The sequence below is a fragment of the Gossypium hirsutum genome, chromosome A09 (assembly GCF_007990345.1).
Source record: "Gossypium hirsutum isolate 1008001.06 chromosome A09, Gossypium_hirsutum_v2.1, whole genome shotgun sequence".
In the NCBI taxonomy this organism is placed as follows: domain Eukaryota; kingdom Viridiplantae; phylum Streptophyta; class Magnoliopsida; order Malvales; family Malvaceae; genus Gossypium; species Gossypium hirsutum.
Window position 1 is genome coordinate 75,394,940 of NC_053432.1, and position 19,638 is coordinate 75,414,577.

Sequence of the window (19,638 nt, forward strand, 5' to 3'; positions counted from 1 at the left end):
TTATTCCACATGGTCGGCCACTATAAAAAAAACATGTCAATTTGACATGCAAGTCATTGTGTTTTAAAGTCACATAATACAAGGCCATTTCAAAATTTACCTAACACATTCTCAAAATTTTCACACAAGTCCATTTTCAATTAATTTCACATCAATTTGCAAAAATTAAAGCATTTAAAAATTCACACAGGCATAAACACATATTTTAGACATAAAATATTATATTCAAATATTTCGGTGACTCGGTTTAGCGGTCCCGAAACCACTTCCTGACTAGGGTCAAAATAGGGCTGTCATAGAAGAAATTGAAAAGATCCAACACAAATATTTTACGTGGAAAAACCCCTCTGAAAAGGATAAAAATCCAAATATTTTACGTAGAAAAACCCCTCTGAAGAGGATAAAAAACCACATGCAAAGATAATTTCACTAAATCGGTAAAAATGAAGAGTACAGAGATGAAGATAAAAACTAAACCTTGAAACCTGAAAAATAAGAACCCCCAAAACTTATATACAAGATTCCTTGAAAGCTTGTAAAAGCTAATACTTAAATCTTTCTAGGGTTGTAGAAGGCTTATTTATAGTCTCAATTCGTAGGTCAAATAATTTTAAAATAATATATACTAATCAGAGTTTAAGTGGGTAACTAAAACATTGTTTAATTGAAAGAAGTAAAGACGAGAAAATTGAGGAACATGTCTCCATATCATCGGGACAAAGCATGTTTCCTCATCGCAATGTCAGTAGCTCGTTGACACGAACAGCTCCTCCTTGTTGCGACGTCACACATTGTTTATGCTGAAATGCGAGGCATACTCCACAAAAAGTAATAAAATCAATTGATTTTGAGTAGGTTAAGCTTATGTTTGATTTGGTTTTGATTAGAATGGTTACGTGATTTGTTTGACAATAATATGATATGAGTTTAGGTTGTTTTAATGGTACCAAGTCCGTACGAATCATATGGGTTGTTTAACATGCCTTGAATGGGAATTAAAATGACATTTTTATCAAAAACAGAGTGCTCATCACAACCTTCAACTCTTAATGTCGTGCCGAAACAAAATGTTGTCACAAAGGTGGTATGTATGAAGTCACGACGTGAAATATTGAGATGGTGACGTCACGATGTGTAAAGTGTGAAGTCATGATGTCAGCCCAAAAGTTTCCATACCTTACAATTTGATCTTAATTCAAGCTTGGGGTAACAAAAGAGCTTTGGTAAGCTTGTGTGGGATCCAAAAATGTTTGTGTAACATATTATGTTTATGAATGCTATTGATTTTCATGTTTGAACGATCAAATGTTGCATAATGGCTTGAATTTACTCTGTCAGTAGTAATATCTCGTAATTCGAACCCAACAATTGAATTAAGTATAAAGTGTTACATTTAGTGATAACCTTAAGCTTTAAGGAAAAAGTTTTAAAGGCGAAAACTCTCTCAAATATTTAAAAAATCTTCAAAATAATCAAACAAATTAAAAAAAAATTGTAGAACTTTATGTTAAATTTTAAGAATTCTTATAGAACTTCTCCGCTGTCATCCTTCACTAAAGAAAGGATATAAATTCCAGGTTTAAAGATAAAGTCTCAACTACCATTAAAACATACTTCATTTACTTAAGATTAGGTTTAAAGATCTTAATTCATTTTTAAGATTTAATTTCAATAACTCTTAAAATAAATCGTGTTTATCTAAGATAAAATCTATACAACTATTTCATCAAATTTTAGTTGAAGAGAAGAACAAAAAGGATTTTTTTTTTTATTAGGAAAAGTTAGAGTTTGAAAATTTGATAAATAATTTGTTTTATTTGTTTCCAATTTTTCTTCACGTCATATTTTTAAGCTACTTTACAAATAACCAATCAATATGTCTAAATTAAATATATATATATAATGATTTAATTAGATTAAAGTTAAATAAAAAATGCTATTTCCATAGCCATATCCCAAATAAAAAATTTATTCTATCTCTTGAAACTCCTTATACGTACAAGTTGGATCTAAATATCTGATTACTCTCACGAGCTTAAGCTTGTGCTTACTCAATGTCTATTATTGTAGCTTTAGGCTTTTCAAAGAATTATTTTAAACAATATCCTGCTATACATTATAAAATATAAAAATGGTGATGAAAACAAATAAGAAGACAACAATCAATTAAAATCTTTACCAACCTATGGTTATAAATATGAAATATGGAATCCTAATGGACATATACTAATTAAGAATCCTTACAATAAAATACACAACATTCTTAATCTAATTGATAATTAGTAATAACAAAATATTTATATTGATATTCAGTAAAAGAAGACATGAGTTCAAGTACATTAAAATGCATTATCCTCTTAAGAAAGTGTTACGAGTAATTTTAAGTTTTGTATAAAAATTATAATAAATGAAAAACTATTCTTCTAGTTGAATAGAAAAAAAAACTAATTTATTAAAATAGACATTATTTGATCAAATAAAAGAAATTTATTATTAACCTTATCCATTTCTCCGTGGTCTTTTCTTTAAAAATAAAATAAAAATAATAGACATCAGTCAAATTTATGAGGATGCCCACAAAGCAATACAGAATGAGAGCAAGGCCATGTTATTAAATTATTAATGGTAAACATCCTTGAATTGTTAAGTATCTATGTGCTAAATTGTTACGTATAAGTTTAGTTTAATTATTTATTTATTTATCTTTGTCTTTAGTTAAATTGTATTAATTTTATTAAAAATTATATTACATGGAAATTGAGAAGTTAAAATATAAATATATATTTAAACATAATAATAATATATTAAATATGTACTATATTAAAATAACATAACATAAATATATTAAATTAACAATATTAAATATAAAAGGAAAACTATATTCACCAAAATTCTAGAAAATGATATAACGATATGTACTTAATAAAGCATCAACATAAAAATCATTGGTTAATTAATTAAAATTGGTTGCGTCACATGTACATGACAGTCTAACTAAAAGAAAAAAGGACAAAAATCACATAATCTCTCTCTTATTATGAACCACTCCTTTAATTTATTTTTGGTATCACCCACTAACCACTTGGAAACCAATTATTTCCCTCTCTTTTAAGTTTAAACCATAAAGTCCTTTTTGGGGGTATAGGAATAAAATAACTTACTAAAATTTACTGCATACAACACCACAAATCCACTAAAATTGAGTGAATGAGGGTGACATCGGACTCCATATTAAGAGGCTAATAATTTCTCAAGTTACTATATAAATGCAAGTTGATTTAGTAATTCATTTCTTTTTATGAATATCATAATTTGGATAACACAAATTGCTCAATATTTTATTTGTTATACAACTTCATCTTCTTATAATATTTCATGCTTACTTTTCTTTGGGTCAAATAGACAACATGTGAACTAATTTTGTAAGCAATCGGGGATTTTTAATAATTATATATATAATTATTCATCTATACTATATTTATGTTTTTGGTTGAGTTGAGTCATAGTCTATCGGACATCAATTTAATTAGAAAAAAAAGTGTCTATTTTTTTATAAAGTAATAAATATAAGGTTAGAATATATTTTGAGTTCATATACTCTTTATATATTTGGAATTCAATTCCTACTTTTATTTTTAGAAATTTAGTCCTTCTACTTTTTGTATTTTAAATTTCAGATTTAATTGTTAACACCATTAAAATTCTTTTATTAAATTCATTGATGTGACACTTTGAAATTAAAAAAAAATACTCATTTGATAGCCATGTAATTAAAAATTGACATTGCAATGAATTTGAATTTAACAAGTGAATTTTAACAATGTTAACAATTGAACCTGCATTTTTAAATTACAAAAGTAAAGAGACTAAATTTCTTAAAATAAAAGTAAATAGACTAATTTTCAAATGTATAGAGACTTAGAACATATTTTAACCTCAATATACATAATTACTAAGGTGTTTGATGTTTTTATCCTTTTTTATATCAAATAAGTTTAAAATAACTACACAAATTTGAATATGAGAAACCATAAATATCAAAACTTTAAATTTATCAATTCAACTAGAGCTATATTTAATTTTTATATAATTTTTTTTTATAATTTTATGTCCTACATAAAACTTGTTTCACTCACAAGTCACAATTTAGGTATACCATAATCTATTATATTATATATAGTTCTAATTTTGTATTTGGTATTTAGAATGTGTTCGATAAATCAATAAAAATGCAAAATTTTCAATATTTAATATTTTAAATGTGTTTGATATCATTTCAATTTTTTACTTAATATAAAAATTTCAACAAAATAAATAAGTGATAGTTACTTATCACTTAAGGTAGAAAATATTAAGTCGAATTTATTTTATTAAAAAATTAAAATAATTAAAAAAAAATAAGATATTCAAATTACCATATTTATCTTTCACCCAAAATATAATATAAACTATTACATTAATAAGATTAAAATAAAAAATAAACAATATTTTAAAAATTAATATTCATTTTTATCAAACAACATAATTATATTAAATAATTATATTTACTAATTTACTAAATAATTTTCTTCATAAATTCAACACTCTGTAAATTTTGATAATTAACATGTTTAGGTCACTTATTAATATTAACACGGTTAGTTTCATAAATAAACTGATTTGTATAGCAAAAATTGAGCCATTAGTTACGCATTTTGTAATATGAAGAACACAAATTAAAAATTATAATTATAATTAAAATACAAAATACATATTATTAAATAATTTCAAATCGAAGCTTCATGAATGAAAAAATTAAAGAAAATTGTAGGAAAACCAATTATACGTGAGGAACCCAACAAATCTCTTTCTTCTTGCCATCAATATTCAATATAGTTGAATTCATAATTGAATGCTTAAAGATGTGAACAAATAAACAATAATGAAGTATAAAATTATATTATACATCCAGCGAATCCTGAAGAAAAACTTGACCGTTGCCCCATAGTGGGGGCGGCCGCTCGCGTGAGGAGGGAAGGGGGCATAAGGTCAAAGAAAGTAGCGTAGTGGAGGAATCGAGATTAGGGAGCTTGCCCTTTCTTTTATTTTAATTTAATTTTCTCATTTTTCAGGCTCTTCTAAAACACTACTATATAAAGCTTGGGTCGACGGTCTTTGAGTTGTATCACACCAAAGATATTCATACATGATGGCTATCAAGAGCCACCATTGCTGCCTCAGCTTTATCTTTTTGTTATTACCATTACTCCTACAGCTTCATTCTGGTACTTAACTGTTTCTTTTCATTTTTATGTTTTAGCTCATGTCGTGTTTTTATTATGCTCAAATTCGTACCCTGGGATAGACTTCCTTACGTGAGAGTTTAGAGTTAGACCGATGTGAGTACTACTATTACTATTACCATTAGTTGGTAATTATACAATTCTTAATTAGTAAAATTTTTGCATTATGGCCAAAGCTCAATGACCTTGCCTACCTAAGAATTTGTGTAATCAATGGATTAAGATGAACAGAAGAAAGTAGAGTTGGTTGCAATGCCACCAAACTCACGAGCTTAATTTAGAAATGTTGGACCCCATAGATTTATATATATATATATATTTCACGATAGACTACCAACATTGCCTAGCAATATTTTAATTCCAAGGCTGAAAGCCAGTTCTGATAAGGTTTCAGAGAGGGAAAAAAATACCAAGGAAAACAATTAATCTTATCCTTTTTTTGCAGTCAAAGGTAATCTCCAGTTGAACTACTATGCTCAAAGTTGCCCCAATGCTGAAGAGATCATCAAACAACAAGTCATCAAGCTCTACAACAAACATGGAAACACAGCTGTTTCTTGGGTTCGAAATCTCTTCCATGACTGCATGGTTAAGGTATATATCTTTTGTTTTATTGATCAGATGGTAATTAAATCATATTTAGTCTTATCCTATGTATGGCAAAGTCAAGTATCATATATATATATATATTTATAAAATTATACTTCTATACATATATCCCAATATGTGATTATATAATGAAAATGAAGAGCGAGAATAACATAGCTATTTTGTTGATGCAGTCATGCGATGCATCGTTATTGTTAGAGACGGTGAATGGAATTGAATCGGAACAAAAATCAGATAGGAGTTTTGGGATGAGAAATTTCAAGTACGTTAAGACAATTAAAGATGCTCTGGAGCAAGAATGTCCAAGGACAGTTTCCTGCGCTGATATCGTCTCTCTTTCTGCTAGAGATGGCATTGTCTTGGTCTGTGTATTTTTTTTTTCATTAAAAACAAAAATCAAAACATAAAATGGACAGTTTTGTTAAACGTATAAACCTATACCTCTGCCCATATTACAGCTTGGAGGACCACGCATTGAGATGAAAACCGGTCGGAAAGATAGCAAGAGAAGTTACCTTCCAGAGGTAGAAAATACCATCCCCAACCACAATGATTCAATGGAGTTGGTGCTTTCACGCTTTCAATCCATTGGCATCGACACCCAAGGAGTAGTAGCTTTACTAGGTATAATATATATATATGTGTGTGTGTGTATGAAAACTATATTCTCGTTTGATTTATTCCATATAATATGATAAATCTTGCTTTATTATTGTTTAGGAGCTCACTCCGTAGGTCGAGTTCATTGTGTAAACTTAGTACACAGACTCTACCCCACAGTTGATCCGACATTGGAACCTGACTATGCCGAGTACCTTAAAGGGAGGTGTCCGACACCCGACCCTGATCCGGAGGCGGTGTTGTACTCGAGAAACGACCGGGAAACGCCGATGATTCTTGACAATATGTACTACAAGAACTTGTTGAAGCACAAGGGGTTGCTGGTGATCGACCAGCAACTGACCTCTGATCCCACTACTTCCCCTTTTGTGGAGAAAATGGCTGCTGATAATGGATATTTCCATGACCAGTTTGCCAGAGCTGTGCTGTTGTTGTCAGAGAATAATCCACTTACGGGAGATGAAGGAGAGGTTCGAAAGGATTGTCGTTATGTCAACAGTGAATAAAATTACAATGTTAAAAGAAACTGGGGAATGCAAATTTTCCTTAGTATGCTTGCAACTCGCAAGTTAATTATATTTGTGTTGCAATAAAATTTGTCCCGCAAGAGATAATTATGTACTCCAAATGAATGACAGAATAAACTATGCAAACCGTGTAAATATGGAGGATGTTTTCATTCCAAACAAAAAAAACGCGTGTTAATTGTAATTAAGTATGAGCTAAGCCATATCTCAAAAAAAAGAAAGTATGAGCTAAGGCAAATCCTTTTCTTTGTTAAATTGTTTTTATGTTAAATTATAAGGAAAAATATAAAAATTTAAATACAAATCAGTCACAAAGTGTTTATATGACAAAAGATTAAATTGTTTTTAGATATTGAAAAAAGAAACATTAACGAGGAGATTAATTGTTTTTAGTTATTCGCTTTCGAAATTGACAAAGATTAAATTGTTTTGATTTTTTGAGAGACTAATTTACTATATATCAAAATTGAGAGGGACCAAAGAGATGTTTTTACCCCTATATATATTTTGACACAGTTCGTACGAACTAACACTCCAATGGGCTTAATATGTTAAGACATAAAGCCCAACTTTTACTTGGATCCATTGGACTGGAGAAAATGGGTTTCAACTTTCAACTCTGAATCTGAATCTGCATCCAAATCATGATAATCAAAATCCGGAACAGTCCCGTTATAAATACCATCAGGTACGGTACCTTGAATTGGTTTTATTCATCTTCTCCAATTTCTGGAATTTTCTCCGTCCTAAATTCGTTTTGGTCGGGAGCTCTACCTTTGAGTTCGCAGCCATGGCAGAAGAGTCCGACTTCGCCGATAAGGTTCCTCCCTCCTTTTATGAAATGGTACATATTTCTTGAATCTCAATATCTTTGGCAATTCACCTAGATCCGTTCTAAATCAATTAAAAATTTCCATCTAATATAGAGATCTGGTTTTCTCTCCCCGCCTTATTACTTGGTATCGTGCTGATCTAGTGGTTTTTTTTATCATTTCATTTTATATTGTTTTGAGAATTGTGCATGCTGATTGTCTCGCATAATTTAGATTTTCTTTTTTCTTAATTGCATGTTTTTGTTTGAGTAATCTAACATCAAGATGTTTCCATCTTTCATATTGCATGTATATTACCTTCTCTTTTTTTTCTTAACTTTTCTTTGTTTCTTTCTTCTTCTTCTTCTTCTTCTTCTTCTTCTTCTTTTTTTTTTGCGATGTGCTGGTGGTTGAAATCTTTAGTTATACATAAAAAAATTTCTTCTGGATTGGATTCTTTCTTTAAGCAGATTAAATCTTTTAATTGGAATAATTAATTTGACATTGATCCATTTTCAATGCAAGTTTTCGGTGATGATAATAACTAATAATGTTGTTGGCTTTTGTTTTGACTCGTTTAATAGTAGGATTATATGTTGTAAATGTAAAGATTGGCTGAGATTTTTTTTCCTTTTCATTAATTTTTTTTGCTAAAGACAAAGCAGTCATTTAATAGCTGCTATTAATGGAAATATTTCCCTTTCTTAATGTGGGATTTGAAATGATCAACTCGGATTGGGTTTTTGTTAGTCTATACTCCTCCTTAATGTCCAAAAAGAAAAAAAAATGAAAACTGATTTTTTAGCGGAAAACCAGAAAAATGTTCTCACTTGGTAACATTCGATGATTTCGTTATGCATTTCAATGCCATAATTATGCCTAGCTTGCTAAAATGAGCATGAGCTCGATTAAGAATTAACATCTCTGATAAATTAACGGGGTCTCGGTAGAAACCTTGTGCATTCAATTAAGTCTCATTATAAACGAATGATAAATTATTTTTTGGAGCAATACTGCCTGTATGCGATGTTGTCCTGCATTGTAGAATTTTTTATTTTGCAAGTATCATATGACATAACTTAATAACCCCTTTGAAAAGTCAGCAGCTTCCATGTAGGAGGACTAAGTTCTTAAAATAAAACATATGCAATTAAGAATTTTCCTTCCATGATAAAATGAACTTTCCCTGTTGGCTCTCGATGGCCATGCGAAGCTAAAATGTTGAAGCTAAATATCGAGCAGCTAGTTGTGTTTGTGTGTTTTTCTTGTGCATTAGATGATGAATGCTTAGAGTGTAATAATTTCGTTTCCCCTGATGCAATAGGGAAACAAGATCATTTATGAAACTGAAGCCAAAGGGTTGAACCCCGGATTGATAGTGCTACTGGTTGTTGTGGGGCTGCTGCTGATATTCCTTGTAGGGAACTATATACTTTACTCGTATGCGCAAAAGACTCTTCCTCCTAGGAAAAAGAAGCCAGTATCCAAGAAGAAGATGAAAAGAGAGAGGCTGAAGCAAGGAGTCTCAGCACCAGGAGAGTAGGACTTCGAGGTCTGATCTCTTCAGCTCCCCATGTTAAACTGTTTGCAACTTCCTGTTCCGTGTCCAGTGAGTTACATTAGTCAGTCAAACTTTAACATCTTAATTAGAAGTTAACATACCTTTGCGTAGATAAGGAAGTAAATACTGTTTTTTGTTTGTCTGGTGCAGGTTTACTTCTTGTTGTGTTTACTCTTATTATATGTTTCGTTTTAATTTACATCTTATGTTACTCATTTAGTTGCTTCCACAACCCATGGAAGCCGTTTACGGACTCAAAGCAACCGCAATGAAGCCTTTTAGTGGTGCTTCATAGGCTTTTCCTGTTTAAAGGGCATGTACTAATTTCAAACTTAGGATACGTTGCATGCCCTGTGGAAAAGAATGTTTTTGATTTGATCATCTGAAAAAGAAACATTAGAACCTCGTTCAAGAACTTTAGCCATTAGCCGTTCTGTTGGTTTTAACGAAATCATCTTATGCGATTCAAACCTCTAAGCCCAACATGCTCTTATTCAAGAACTATGTAATAAATTATTATTAGTGCAATACAGATGTATCCATCAGTATGTTATTTGGTTTCTCACGTTAACATTATTTTTACTACATGCATCACTGATGATGTAATTACGAGGTAGCTACTCTCCTAGAATTCTTTCATATTACAAGGCAGGACATGGACAAGGGTCCACGGCCATGGTCTAATCCCCAGGACAGGCTGAGACAAATGCAAAGGAGCTTACAGAATTCCTGGCAGAAAACATGGGTTGCAAAGTCACAGGCTGATTCACACTGTTGGCGTTGCAACTCATCTTCCACTAACTATCCCACAGCATCCGCATGATCCTTTTAGTGCCCTGTTCATCCCAAGAAAACCACCAGATTTATATAATCTCCATTTTTCCTTCGATTCTGTGTGTAAAACTCCACATGAAAGAGCATTATCAAGCGATCAACTAACGCAGTAGCTCATGGTACAATAACAGAGTGTATGAAAATGAGAATAGAACCAAACATTTGATTTTACCAATGAACAGTACAGGATGGTAGAAACTTCCAAAAACCAAATTTGGAGGATGGAGGGGCGTATTTTGCTCCTTTTCCCTGGGCAATAAATGGGTGCACCAAACCGATATCTGCAAGCGTTAGCCACACCCACATAGTACCCGTCAATCATCAATTCTCAATCTTCTTCTTCCTTCTTTCTCCTCCCCCTCCTCCAAATTTTAATGTTAATAAGTAACAATAATCAAATTAAAAAGGCAGAATTAATTATTTGGTACCGAAATCTTAATTTGGTATCTAAGGTTTTTGTGTCCAATTTGGTAATTGAGCTTAACATTTTTTCTTAATTTGGTACTTAAGCTCTTTTAGATTCAATTTGGTACCTAAATTTGTTAAGTGATATACAAATTACCCCAAAACAATAACGGTATTAAAAAATTCATGTTACGTTGCAAAAATATCTTCAGTATTAGATGAAATTCATGTTAAAAAATTGTGCATTGAGTTATACTTAACAAATTAATATTGAACAAGGTATACCATGTCATTTGCCACATATCAATCATTCAATAATTATTTTTGCTACCTAACAAAAAATTATTATTATTAGTATATTGGAGTAATTTGTATAAGGTTTGACAAGTTCAAGTACTGAATCAACAAAAAAAAGGTACCAAATTAGGAAAAAGAGTCAAGTTTAGGTACCAAATTAGACCCAAAAAATGGTCAAATTAAAAAAAGTCTCAAGTTCAAGTACTAAATCAGAAAAAAGTGTCAAGCTTAAATACCAAATTAGACAAAAAAAATCTAAGTATTTGTCTCTTTCAGATGAGGTGCAATATACTTAGAAGTCCCTCTTTCTATCCCATTAGGACACAAAATCGAATTATCACAAAATCGAATTATCATCGCACATTTCTTACTTCATAATTATGTTTGTAATGAAATGTCTTATGATCCATTGGAATCGGATAATGAAGCTTCAAGTAATGAGGAAGTCAGAGATGATATGAATGAAACATTAGTTTCTTAAATTGAGCCTACAAATGAGTGGACCATGTGGCAACAACAATTTACTAAGGAGATGTTTAGTGAGTGGAAGGCTACTTCGAAGAGTGAAATAATGGAGTAAATTGATCTGAAGTAATTGAAATAATTTCATTAAATGTAGATATGAGTTTAGTTGTCAATGTATGAACTACTTTACATAAATATTTTATTTGCATGAAATGTTTGATTGTATTTATTTGTGATATTTATATTCTTTATTTGTATATTTCATTCTTCTTTATATTTGATTTGGCAATAATTTTGATGTATTATATCATTCCACTTATACTTATAGAATAACAAATCAAGAGGTGAATTTCAAATGTGAGAGTTTTAAGTAGCAATTCTCATAAGAGACATTGGACAGATGATGAAGGTAAAGTTTAATACAAAGCCTTAGTTGAATTGCACCACCTAGGCAACCACAATATTAATTGCGGCTTCAATAAAGGATATCTATCAAAACTGCAGAAAATGTTACAATTAAAATTCTCCTTTTTTTGGTATCAAAATTAAGCCTCGCATGGAGAATAAGTAAAGAACTCTTAGAAACAAATGGTCAATTGTATATGATATGATCTATAGCATACGCACTAACAACTTTGGATAGGATACCACAAAAGTAGTGGTAACGATTGAGTAAGCCATAGAGATACATTAAATGGTATTGGTGTGAGAAAAGCTGGCTCAAATGGAATAAAAAACTAATGAAGAGTTGCAAGTGGAGGAGGAGGATAATGGTGGAACTAATTTGTCAGAAGGACTACAAACAATATTGTTTACATCACTTTGGAACATAATTGGATTTGGATGGATTAGGACTTGCAAGCATAAGGTGAACTATGAGGGCGTTGGAACTTGTCCTTCATGATGCTTTTTGATGCTTAAGCCAATAAAGAGGATGAGAGCCAGAAAGGGATAGCATAGGGGTAGAGTGGTAGAATGATTCAATAGGAGACTGCTACACTGCTTTCTTTATATCTGAGCATGTCCTCCATTCCCTAGGGTATTCGGTAAGCTGTCACTTTGCATGAGAGTGCATCGTCATTTCTTAATTGGTTGAGGCATCTTTAACCCAATTAGATCTTGCTGAAGGACTTTAGGTTCACTACCTTGCTTTCTGTTTTGCTCCAAACATTTGTTAGTACTAAGTGTATAGCTTTGATAAGTTTTGGCTAAGAGCATATGGAGTTTGAGCTTTTTAGGTAGCTTTTTCTTTGGACTTTAAATTTATTATCTTAGGTGAGTATAACAAATATGATTTAAAGTTTAAAAAAAAAAGTCAAATCTTTGGATTTTTAATTTTTTTTAATCAAATCCAAGAGAAATTTTCTATATGAAAACTTGATATAGTAACTTCTATATTTTCATTGAAAAAAAAAATTCTATCTTTCATCCACCAAATTAAAAACAAAGCTTTTCAGTTTTACACCAAATGTATCGAGCATGGGCTTAGGGTATTGAAGCCGTCAACATCCTCACAACATTGTTAGGTAGATGCATGCCATTGAGCTCTACTTAACTGAATTTCTCATTCTTCACACCATCTCTTTCTATTTTTGTTTCCTTAGTCACTGTTATGCCATTTCATATTTGAAAAACCTATCTTATACACAGATGGAAATTTTAAAAAGCTGTATAAGTAAATTTAGCAATATTTACTATGATTGGAAGCAAAACTGCAGATCTAATTAGCTATCAATTGAGTATATAAGCCTTCATTTTAGTTATGTCTGGACTAAGATTCATGGGGGGGTTTTTTTGTTGCTGTTAAAGTTGGGACATTAATCTCTGTCGTGTTTTGAAAAAACTAAAAACAAGAAGCAGAAGAAAACAGGAATTAGGCTCCAGTTTGAGCAGTTTTACAATCTAGAGGTTGACCCTAGACAGGGAAACCAAACAAAATCTTTTGGGCCAGATACTGGATGTAATCTTGGATCAGAATCTGATTCTGACCACTGCAGATGCTTGGTTGTAAAGGGTAAAAGCGTGTTCTTCCAATACCTGATGTATCAGATAGATTCGGACACCAAAATCTCCTGCCTTCCCTAGTTTCATTCCGTCAGGAATTTGGGGCTTCATTTTTCTTTCATAACCCTCATATTTGGTATAATCTGAATATATGTAAGTCAGCGCATGCTGTTGCTGATGATTTTATTTTCCGTTCTTTAAGGTTACCATACATTGAAAATTTCAAGCATCTTCAATCACCATCCATTCAATCCACAAGCAAAATCATCATTGTTCACAAAGATCAACGACTTGGATTTTTTTGCTCCCTATGCCACTTTCTGAAGATGCTTTCATAGTCTTATAATTATGTTGATATTAGTTTAAATACTTCCTTACTAAAAAGTGGAAGAAATATATATATAAACCCCAATGTTTACCTAGTTACTTTTTTTTTTTATCACTTTGATTTCGAATGTTTAAAATTTAGATAAATTATCTTTTGCTGAATAAAATAATTATTTAAATTACTAAAAGTTTAATAGTATTGATGTAATAACTCACGTAACAAAACACAACCATTTGTATGGAAGCAATTTTTTTATATAAATATTTTTGTTCATTTTACCATATAAGATTAATAAGTAAAGCCCTCTCCGATTCTAAAATTCAAATTTAATTTGATAAAACTCCTCCCACTCAAGTGAAAAGGGTAAAATTGAAACAATTTGATTGTTTACTAAATGAGTGAAGAAGAACAGCATATGGGCCCTCAAAAAGCTTAACAATGTGACAAGTGCAAAAGTTGGATCCATTAGGTATGCCCCAACCAAGGTTTGGAATCAGAATTTAATCCCATTTAAACCCAAACTATTTTCTTTTCTCTTTGAAATATAAAAAAAATTTCATCCCCATGATTCTTATCCAATCTGAAAAAGAAAGAATGGTCCTAATTTTCTTCTATTAGTAGGTTGATCCGCTTATCAATTACAAAAATTAATAATCACTTGACTAAGCTTTAACCATTAGCATTACAAATAAAAATTAAGAAGACATAAACTCTATCATTGATTTGATTTAACACTGTACATATTTCCGTTTTCTTGGTTTATGTTAACCTAAGAGCCCATAGAGATTCTCTCTCAAAGCTCTAGCTGTTGACGTAACATGAGTCCATTTAAGGTTAAAAAACAGAAATTTAATTAAATGAAAATGGAATGAATCACGTGAAACCCAACGTTCTCTTCTTCCACAATCTCATTTCAGGATCGAGCCTTGCAACTTTTCTCGCCGGTTCTGATTTACACCTTGCGAGAACTACAGGCCCCACATTTCCCTGCTGCTCTGTTTTCGATTCTTCACTTTTCTCAGTTTCTTCTATTTCGTTCTCTTCAATTTTGCTGCAAAAACCGGGCTTTTCTTCAGTTTCCGAATTTCTACAAATCGACTCTTTCTCTTCTTCGTCTTCAAATCCTCTGTTCGCTACCTCTGTTTCTTCATTTGTTTCATGGTTGGCTAAAGGTGACCCCCAAAATCTACAAGCTAAAGAAGAAGACCTGTACGGAGCTGATCGACAACGTGTTAAAATCAAAGCATTTTTTGGTGGTGATGAACAAGAAGAAGATGCAAATATCTTAGCTTCCTCTTCCTCTTCACTTCCTTCCATTTTGTTCCCATATTTCGATGAATCTTCTCTAGTTTGGGGCTTTCTGCAAGAGCCCATAAGGAAAAAAGTCCCCCATTTCTCCCAAGAGGGTTTAACAAAAGGCTTGGCCTTGACTTCCCCAGGGAAATTATGGCAAAAAAGAGCATTGGTGATCCATTTACAGCGGCTGCTGCGACAAATAGGGGCACCTGGTGGAGCGGTTTGTTTGGAGCGTCTGACCCGAACCTGACCCATGCAAGTTACTTTAGGCGAAGAAGGCTCTTGGGTTTCGATGGGGGTGTGCTTTCTTCTAACAAACATGGGGCTGGAACGTGACCTTCCCCTGCTTCTACTTCCAACGTTGCTTCTCAGAAAACGCATCAATTGTGGCGGATACTTCTCTCCCCGACAGGGGCTCGATATGGGTTTCGACGACACCTTCATTTTCACACGCACAAACAAAAAAAAACCTTTCCTCCTTCTTTAAAGATTCCAGAGATTTCTCCTTTATCCTGTCTGTCTTTATCTACACGAGTTTCTTTGATGTTTTGAGTTATATACTTACATGAAGGTCTAGAGTTTGGAGAATGAAAGATGTGCAGTATGGTTATTTGTCATTTTCTGAAAGCATGTGGGTGTTATTTGCGTCTGGGAATAGGTGACTTTGGGTGTGGGTAGAAAATGAAGAAGGTATTGTAGACAGTGTTGGTCACTGCTCACCTTCCTTTATTATATTTCTGTCTATAGATATATATTTGCACGGATGGGTGAATGAATCCAATGACTGAAAGGGGTTTTTTTATTTGCTTTTAGATTGATGGAGTAGGGATGTGTTTTGGGCATCGAGGTGGGATGTTGGTTCAGTGTGGTAACATCCAGGCTATGGTTTGGGACAGTGGTTTGCGGGATAACTGAAGGTGTGGTTCACTCAGTGGCTACTAAACCAGGCATTCATGATTGGATGCTGATTGATGCTTTTGTTTTTTTAAGGGAAACGACCAACTGGACCAAAGTACTCAATTTCAAATATATAAAATCTATAATAATTTTTAAAATTAATTATTCAAATTAAATTTTGTTAGACCTACTACTATAGAATAAAAGAAAATATTTTTTTTTAAAATTTATTCAATAATAAATACAAGTGGAGTGATAATAAATTTGTATTTTAATACAATTGAACACACACATGATCTTTGAATCTATAATGGTTTTATTTAAAAATAATATAAAATTATGAAAAGACAAAAATATTATCATAATAACATTAATTATAATTGAAAAAAATAGGTATTTTTGTAATTTCATAAATAAATTGGCGACTTGATTAAATATAACACCAACTTAATAAAATGCTTAAATATAGTAAGTATAAATATAGTAAGAATATATTTAAATTGAGTCTTAACTCGATTGGCATGGACATTGTCTCCAATGTAAGAGGACTTGGGTTTGAGTGCGTGGGTTAGGAAGTGACTATAGGTAGTTTTAGGAGGCATTATGTCAAAAAGAATAAATATTATCAAAACATATAATGTGAATGATATATATAGAGAAATTATTTTATGAATCCTTCCTACCATATCATCCATGGTCCCTTTTCAATTATTTAATGACATTTCAATTTTTTCCTATGTCATTAATACATAATATTGGTAATTTTTTTACTCTGAATCCTGAACATGGAACATTGGACCCCAAATCTCAAACCTCAAACCCTGGACCCAAACCTGAACTATAAACCTGAACCATAACCTTAAACCTTAAACATCGAACCCAAACCACGAACCGCAAACAGAAATGGAGAAGGCAGGAAAATAGAGGGAGAAACAGAAGATAATGAAAAAAATAAAAAAAGAAAAAAAGTTTAAAGAATATAAAAGGAAAATTTAAATTGTTCAAAATAAAAAAATATGGGGATCGATTGTATAATTTAACCTAATTTTTTTGTTTGAAATGATAATTTAGCATATCACATCACCTTATTGTTACATCGTTAACAACAATTAACGGCTTAGTTACTAAAATATTACAATACTATAACGTAAGTGACTAAAACGCAACATTTTAAATATAAGTGACTAAAATGTAACCTAAGGTGAACAAAAGTGACCATGGGTGTAGTTTACCTTTTTTTTTTATATTTCCATTATCTATAGTTTAAGTTTCAATTTATTGAATCAAAATCACATCCATAATTTTGGAGAAAAACTGCTGACAAATTAAGGTTTAATTATTATACTTTTCTTATTTATTCAGTACACAAACTGTAAATGCATTTGTTAGAGGTCTAAATTTTGCATTATAAAAGTTGTTATATCCCTTCGTCAAAGAGAAACGTATTAGCCTAAAAGGCATCATTGACTCCGTATTGACTTTCTAAGTATGACCATCCATTTTACCTCAAATAGAACCAACCACCTAGGCTTAAGAGTGAATGTTATCCTAATGTGAACACAAACTTAAGGCAATAAAAAGTTTATTTAGGCTTAACTACCTCGTACTGATAGACTCCCATGATATGGGCCAATAATTATCCATTACCCATTTAACTGGATTGAATGTATATCTTGACACATCATACCCACAGACAAGAGGACCTCTCTAATAAATACCTTGAGAACGATAAACAAAGGATCGACCTTTTGGCATCCTAAAGTTTCTCTAAACACTTGTTTTCCCAATCAGTCTGTCATCTTATCCTTATCCCAACTCTCAACGGCTATAGGTGAACCGACCTCCATTACCCATCTTGACCTTTTCCTTGCCTTGCATTATCCTCCTCCCTTGTCATATTATGTATCAACAACTGGTGTCTCTGGGAGTAGGGCCATAGTATTACTTTTCGTAACATTTGGGCCCCTTTGTGAACCTTTTGGGCTCTCAACGGAGGTAAGGCATATCTTCAATATCTCAACCCTTTCGTGAACCCTTTGGGATCTCAGCGAAGGTGAGACATATCTTCATTATTTAGACATCTCCGTGAACCCTTCGAGCACTATGAATTTCTAGTGACTAACATATATTACACATTTCTTATGTTTCAATGAATAGGTCGTATTCCTACATTTTATTACCAACAGTCAGCTTAAATCTTTTCTATTTTACATTTCTAATAATCTAAAAAAGTTTATATCAAGCAAATGACCTTTTGGGCCCCTCTGTGAACCTTTTGGGCTCTCAACGGAGGTAAGGCATATCTTCAATATCTCGACTCTTTCGTGAACCCTTTGGGATCTTAGCGAAGATGAGACATATCTTCAATATTTAGACCTCTCCGTGAACCCTTCGAGCACTATGAATTTCTAGTGACTAACATATATTACATATTTCTTATATTTCAATGAATAGGTCGTATCTCTTATATTTTATTCCCAACAGTCAGCTTAAATATTTTCTATTTTACATTTCTAATAATCTAAAAAAGTTTATATCAAGCAAACGACCTTTTGGGCCCCTCTATGAACCTTTTGGGCTCTCAATTGAGGTAAGGCATATCTTCAATATCTTGACCCTTTCGTGAACCCTTTGGAATCTCAGCGAAGATGAGACATATCTTTAATATTTAGACCTCTCCATGAACCCTTCGAGCACTATGAATTTCTAGTGACTAACATATATTACACATTTCTTATGTTTCAATGAATAGGTCGTGTCTCTTACATTTTATTACCAACAGTCAGCTTAAATCTTTTCTATTTTACATTTCTAATAATCTAAAAAGGTTTATATCAAGCAAACGACCTACCAAAGTGCCAGACTTAGATTCCTAATACCTAATACAAATTGTTGTGGTTACTCGCATATTAAAAAAACCAAGAGTTGAAATATTGATAATTTTTGAATATATGATTATAACTTTATAACGTAAAGTAGTTATACTACTGTCTTACATACCATTAGTAGTAGAAACAACAAAGTAATAAATCCAAGGTACTGAGAGAAAAGTAGAAAATGTTATTACTATGAAAAACATATTATAATATAGAATCAATTTTCAACATCAGGCCCCTGCCAACACCCTCTACAAGCTTATTACTATGAGGATCCTTACCACCATTCGAAGCTTTGATTTCCTCACTCAATGCATCATCTTAGTCCTTTGTACCCTCCCTCTAAAAAATATTAGACACACACAAGGGCCTCATTCTCTCCGAATACTTATTCCACTAAGGGTCATCAGGATTGAAATAATTGAACCTAATACCCTTACCATTGTAGCTTTTAATACTTTTGAGGGGATTGAGACCTAGGCTATACACGTAGATAGGCCCATGGTGTAGTTGCATCCCCAAGATGGCTTTACTCATGCCCAAGTCTAAGGCATTGACAACAGTCTCTTCAATCCGAGACTTGGTAAGGGTATGGGCCTACTGCTCCACTTTCAACTTCTCCTCCTTCTAAGCTAAAGTTGCTTGAGTTGTGTATCATTCAGTCTTGTATTTCTCTATTTAGTCCCACCAAAACTTGACATCATCGCTAACTTTCTTCTTAGCAGCTTTCCACTTCCCTACTACAACTAGAGCCCTGTCCTCATCAGCCTTAGCAATATTGGATGACTCATGCAAATCTATGATAGTCCGTATAGAGATCTCAA

The 19,638-nt window shown here is 32.1% G+C and overlaps 3 protein-coding genes across 4 annotated transcripts; 2 read left to right on the forward strand and 1 right to left on the reverse strand.

Annotated features, from left to right (window-relative positions):
* Positions 1 to 5,114: 5,114 nt before the first annotated feature.
* Positions 5,115 to 7,140, forward strand: LOC107889615 (peroxidase 21). The gene is made up of 5 exons (XM_016814113.2): positions 5,115 to 5,264; positions 5,728 to 5,876; positions 6,065 to 6,253; positions 6,350 to 6,515; positions 6,612 to 7,140. Exons 1-5 carry the CDS (start codon positions 5,186 to 5,188, stop codon positions 7,016 to 7,018), a joined length of 990 nt encoding a protein of 329 aa, XP_016669602.1. The 5' UTR covers positions 5,115 to 5,185; the 3' UTR covers positions 7,019 to 7,140.
* A 490-nt stretch (positions 7,141 to 7,630) lies between these two features.
* Positions 7,631 to 9,965, forward strand: LOC107889616 (DNA-binding protein S1FA). 2 transcript variants are annotated; one of them, XR_001681794.2, is made up of 3 exons: positions 7,727 to 7,883; positions 9,176 to 9,460; positions 9,563 to 9,965. XR_001681794.2 is itself a non-coding variant. In XM_016814114.2 (2 exons), exons 1-2 carry the CDS (start codon positions 7,830 to 7,832, stop codon positions 9,392 to 9,394), a joined length of 273 nt encoding a protein of 90 aa, XP_016669603.1. In that variant the 5' UTR covers positions 7,631 to 7,829; the 3' UTR covers positions 9,395 to 9,550. The 2 variants fall into 2 exon arrangements, 1 of the variants encoding a protein (XP_016669603.1); XM_016814114.2 differs by lacking the exon at positions 9,563 to 9,965 and having other exon boundaries at positions 7,631 to 7,883; positions 9,176 to 9,550.
* Positions 9,966 to 14,440: 4,475 nt separating this feature from the next.
* Positions 14,441 to 16,060, reverse strand: LOC107889617 (uncharacterized). Its single transcript, XM_016814115.2, has one exon. It carries the CDS (start codon positions 15,483 to 15,485, stop codon positions 14,619 to 14,621), a length of 867 nt encoding a protein of 288 aa, XP_016669604.1. The 5' UTR covers positions 15,486 to 16,060; the 3' UTR covers positions 14,441 to 14,618.
* Positions 16,061 to 19,638: the final 3,578 nt, after the last annotated feature.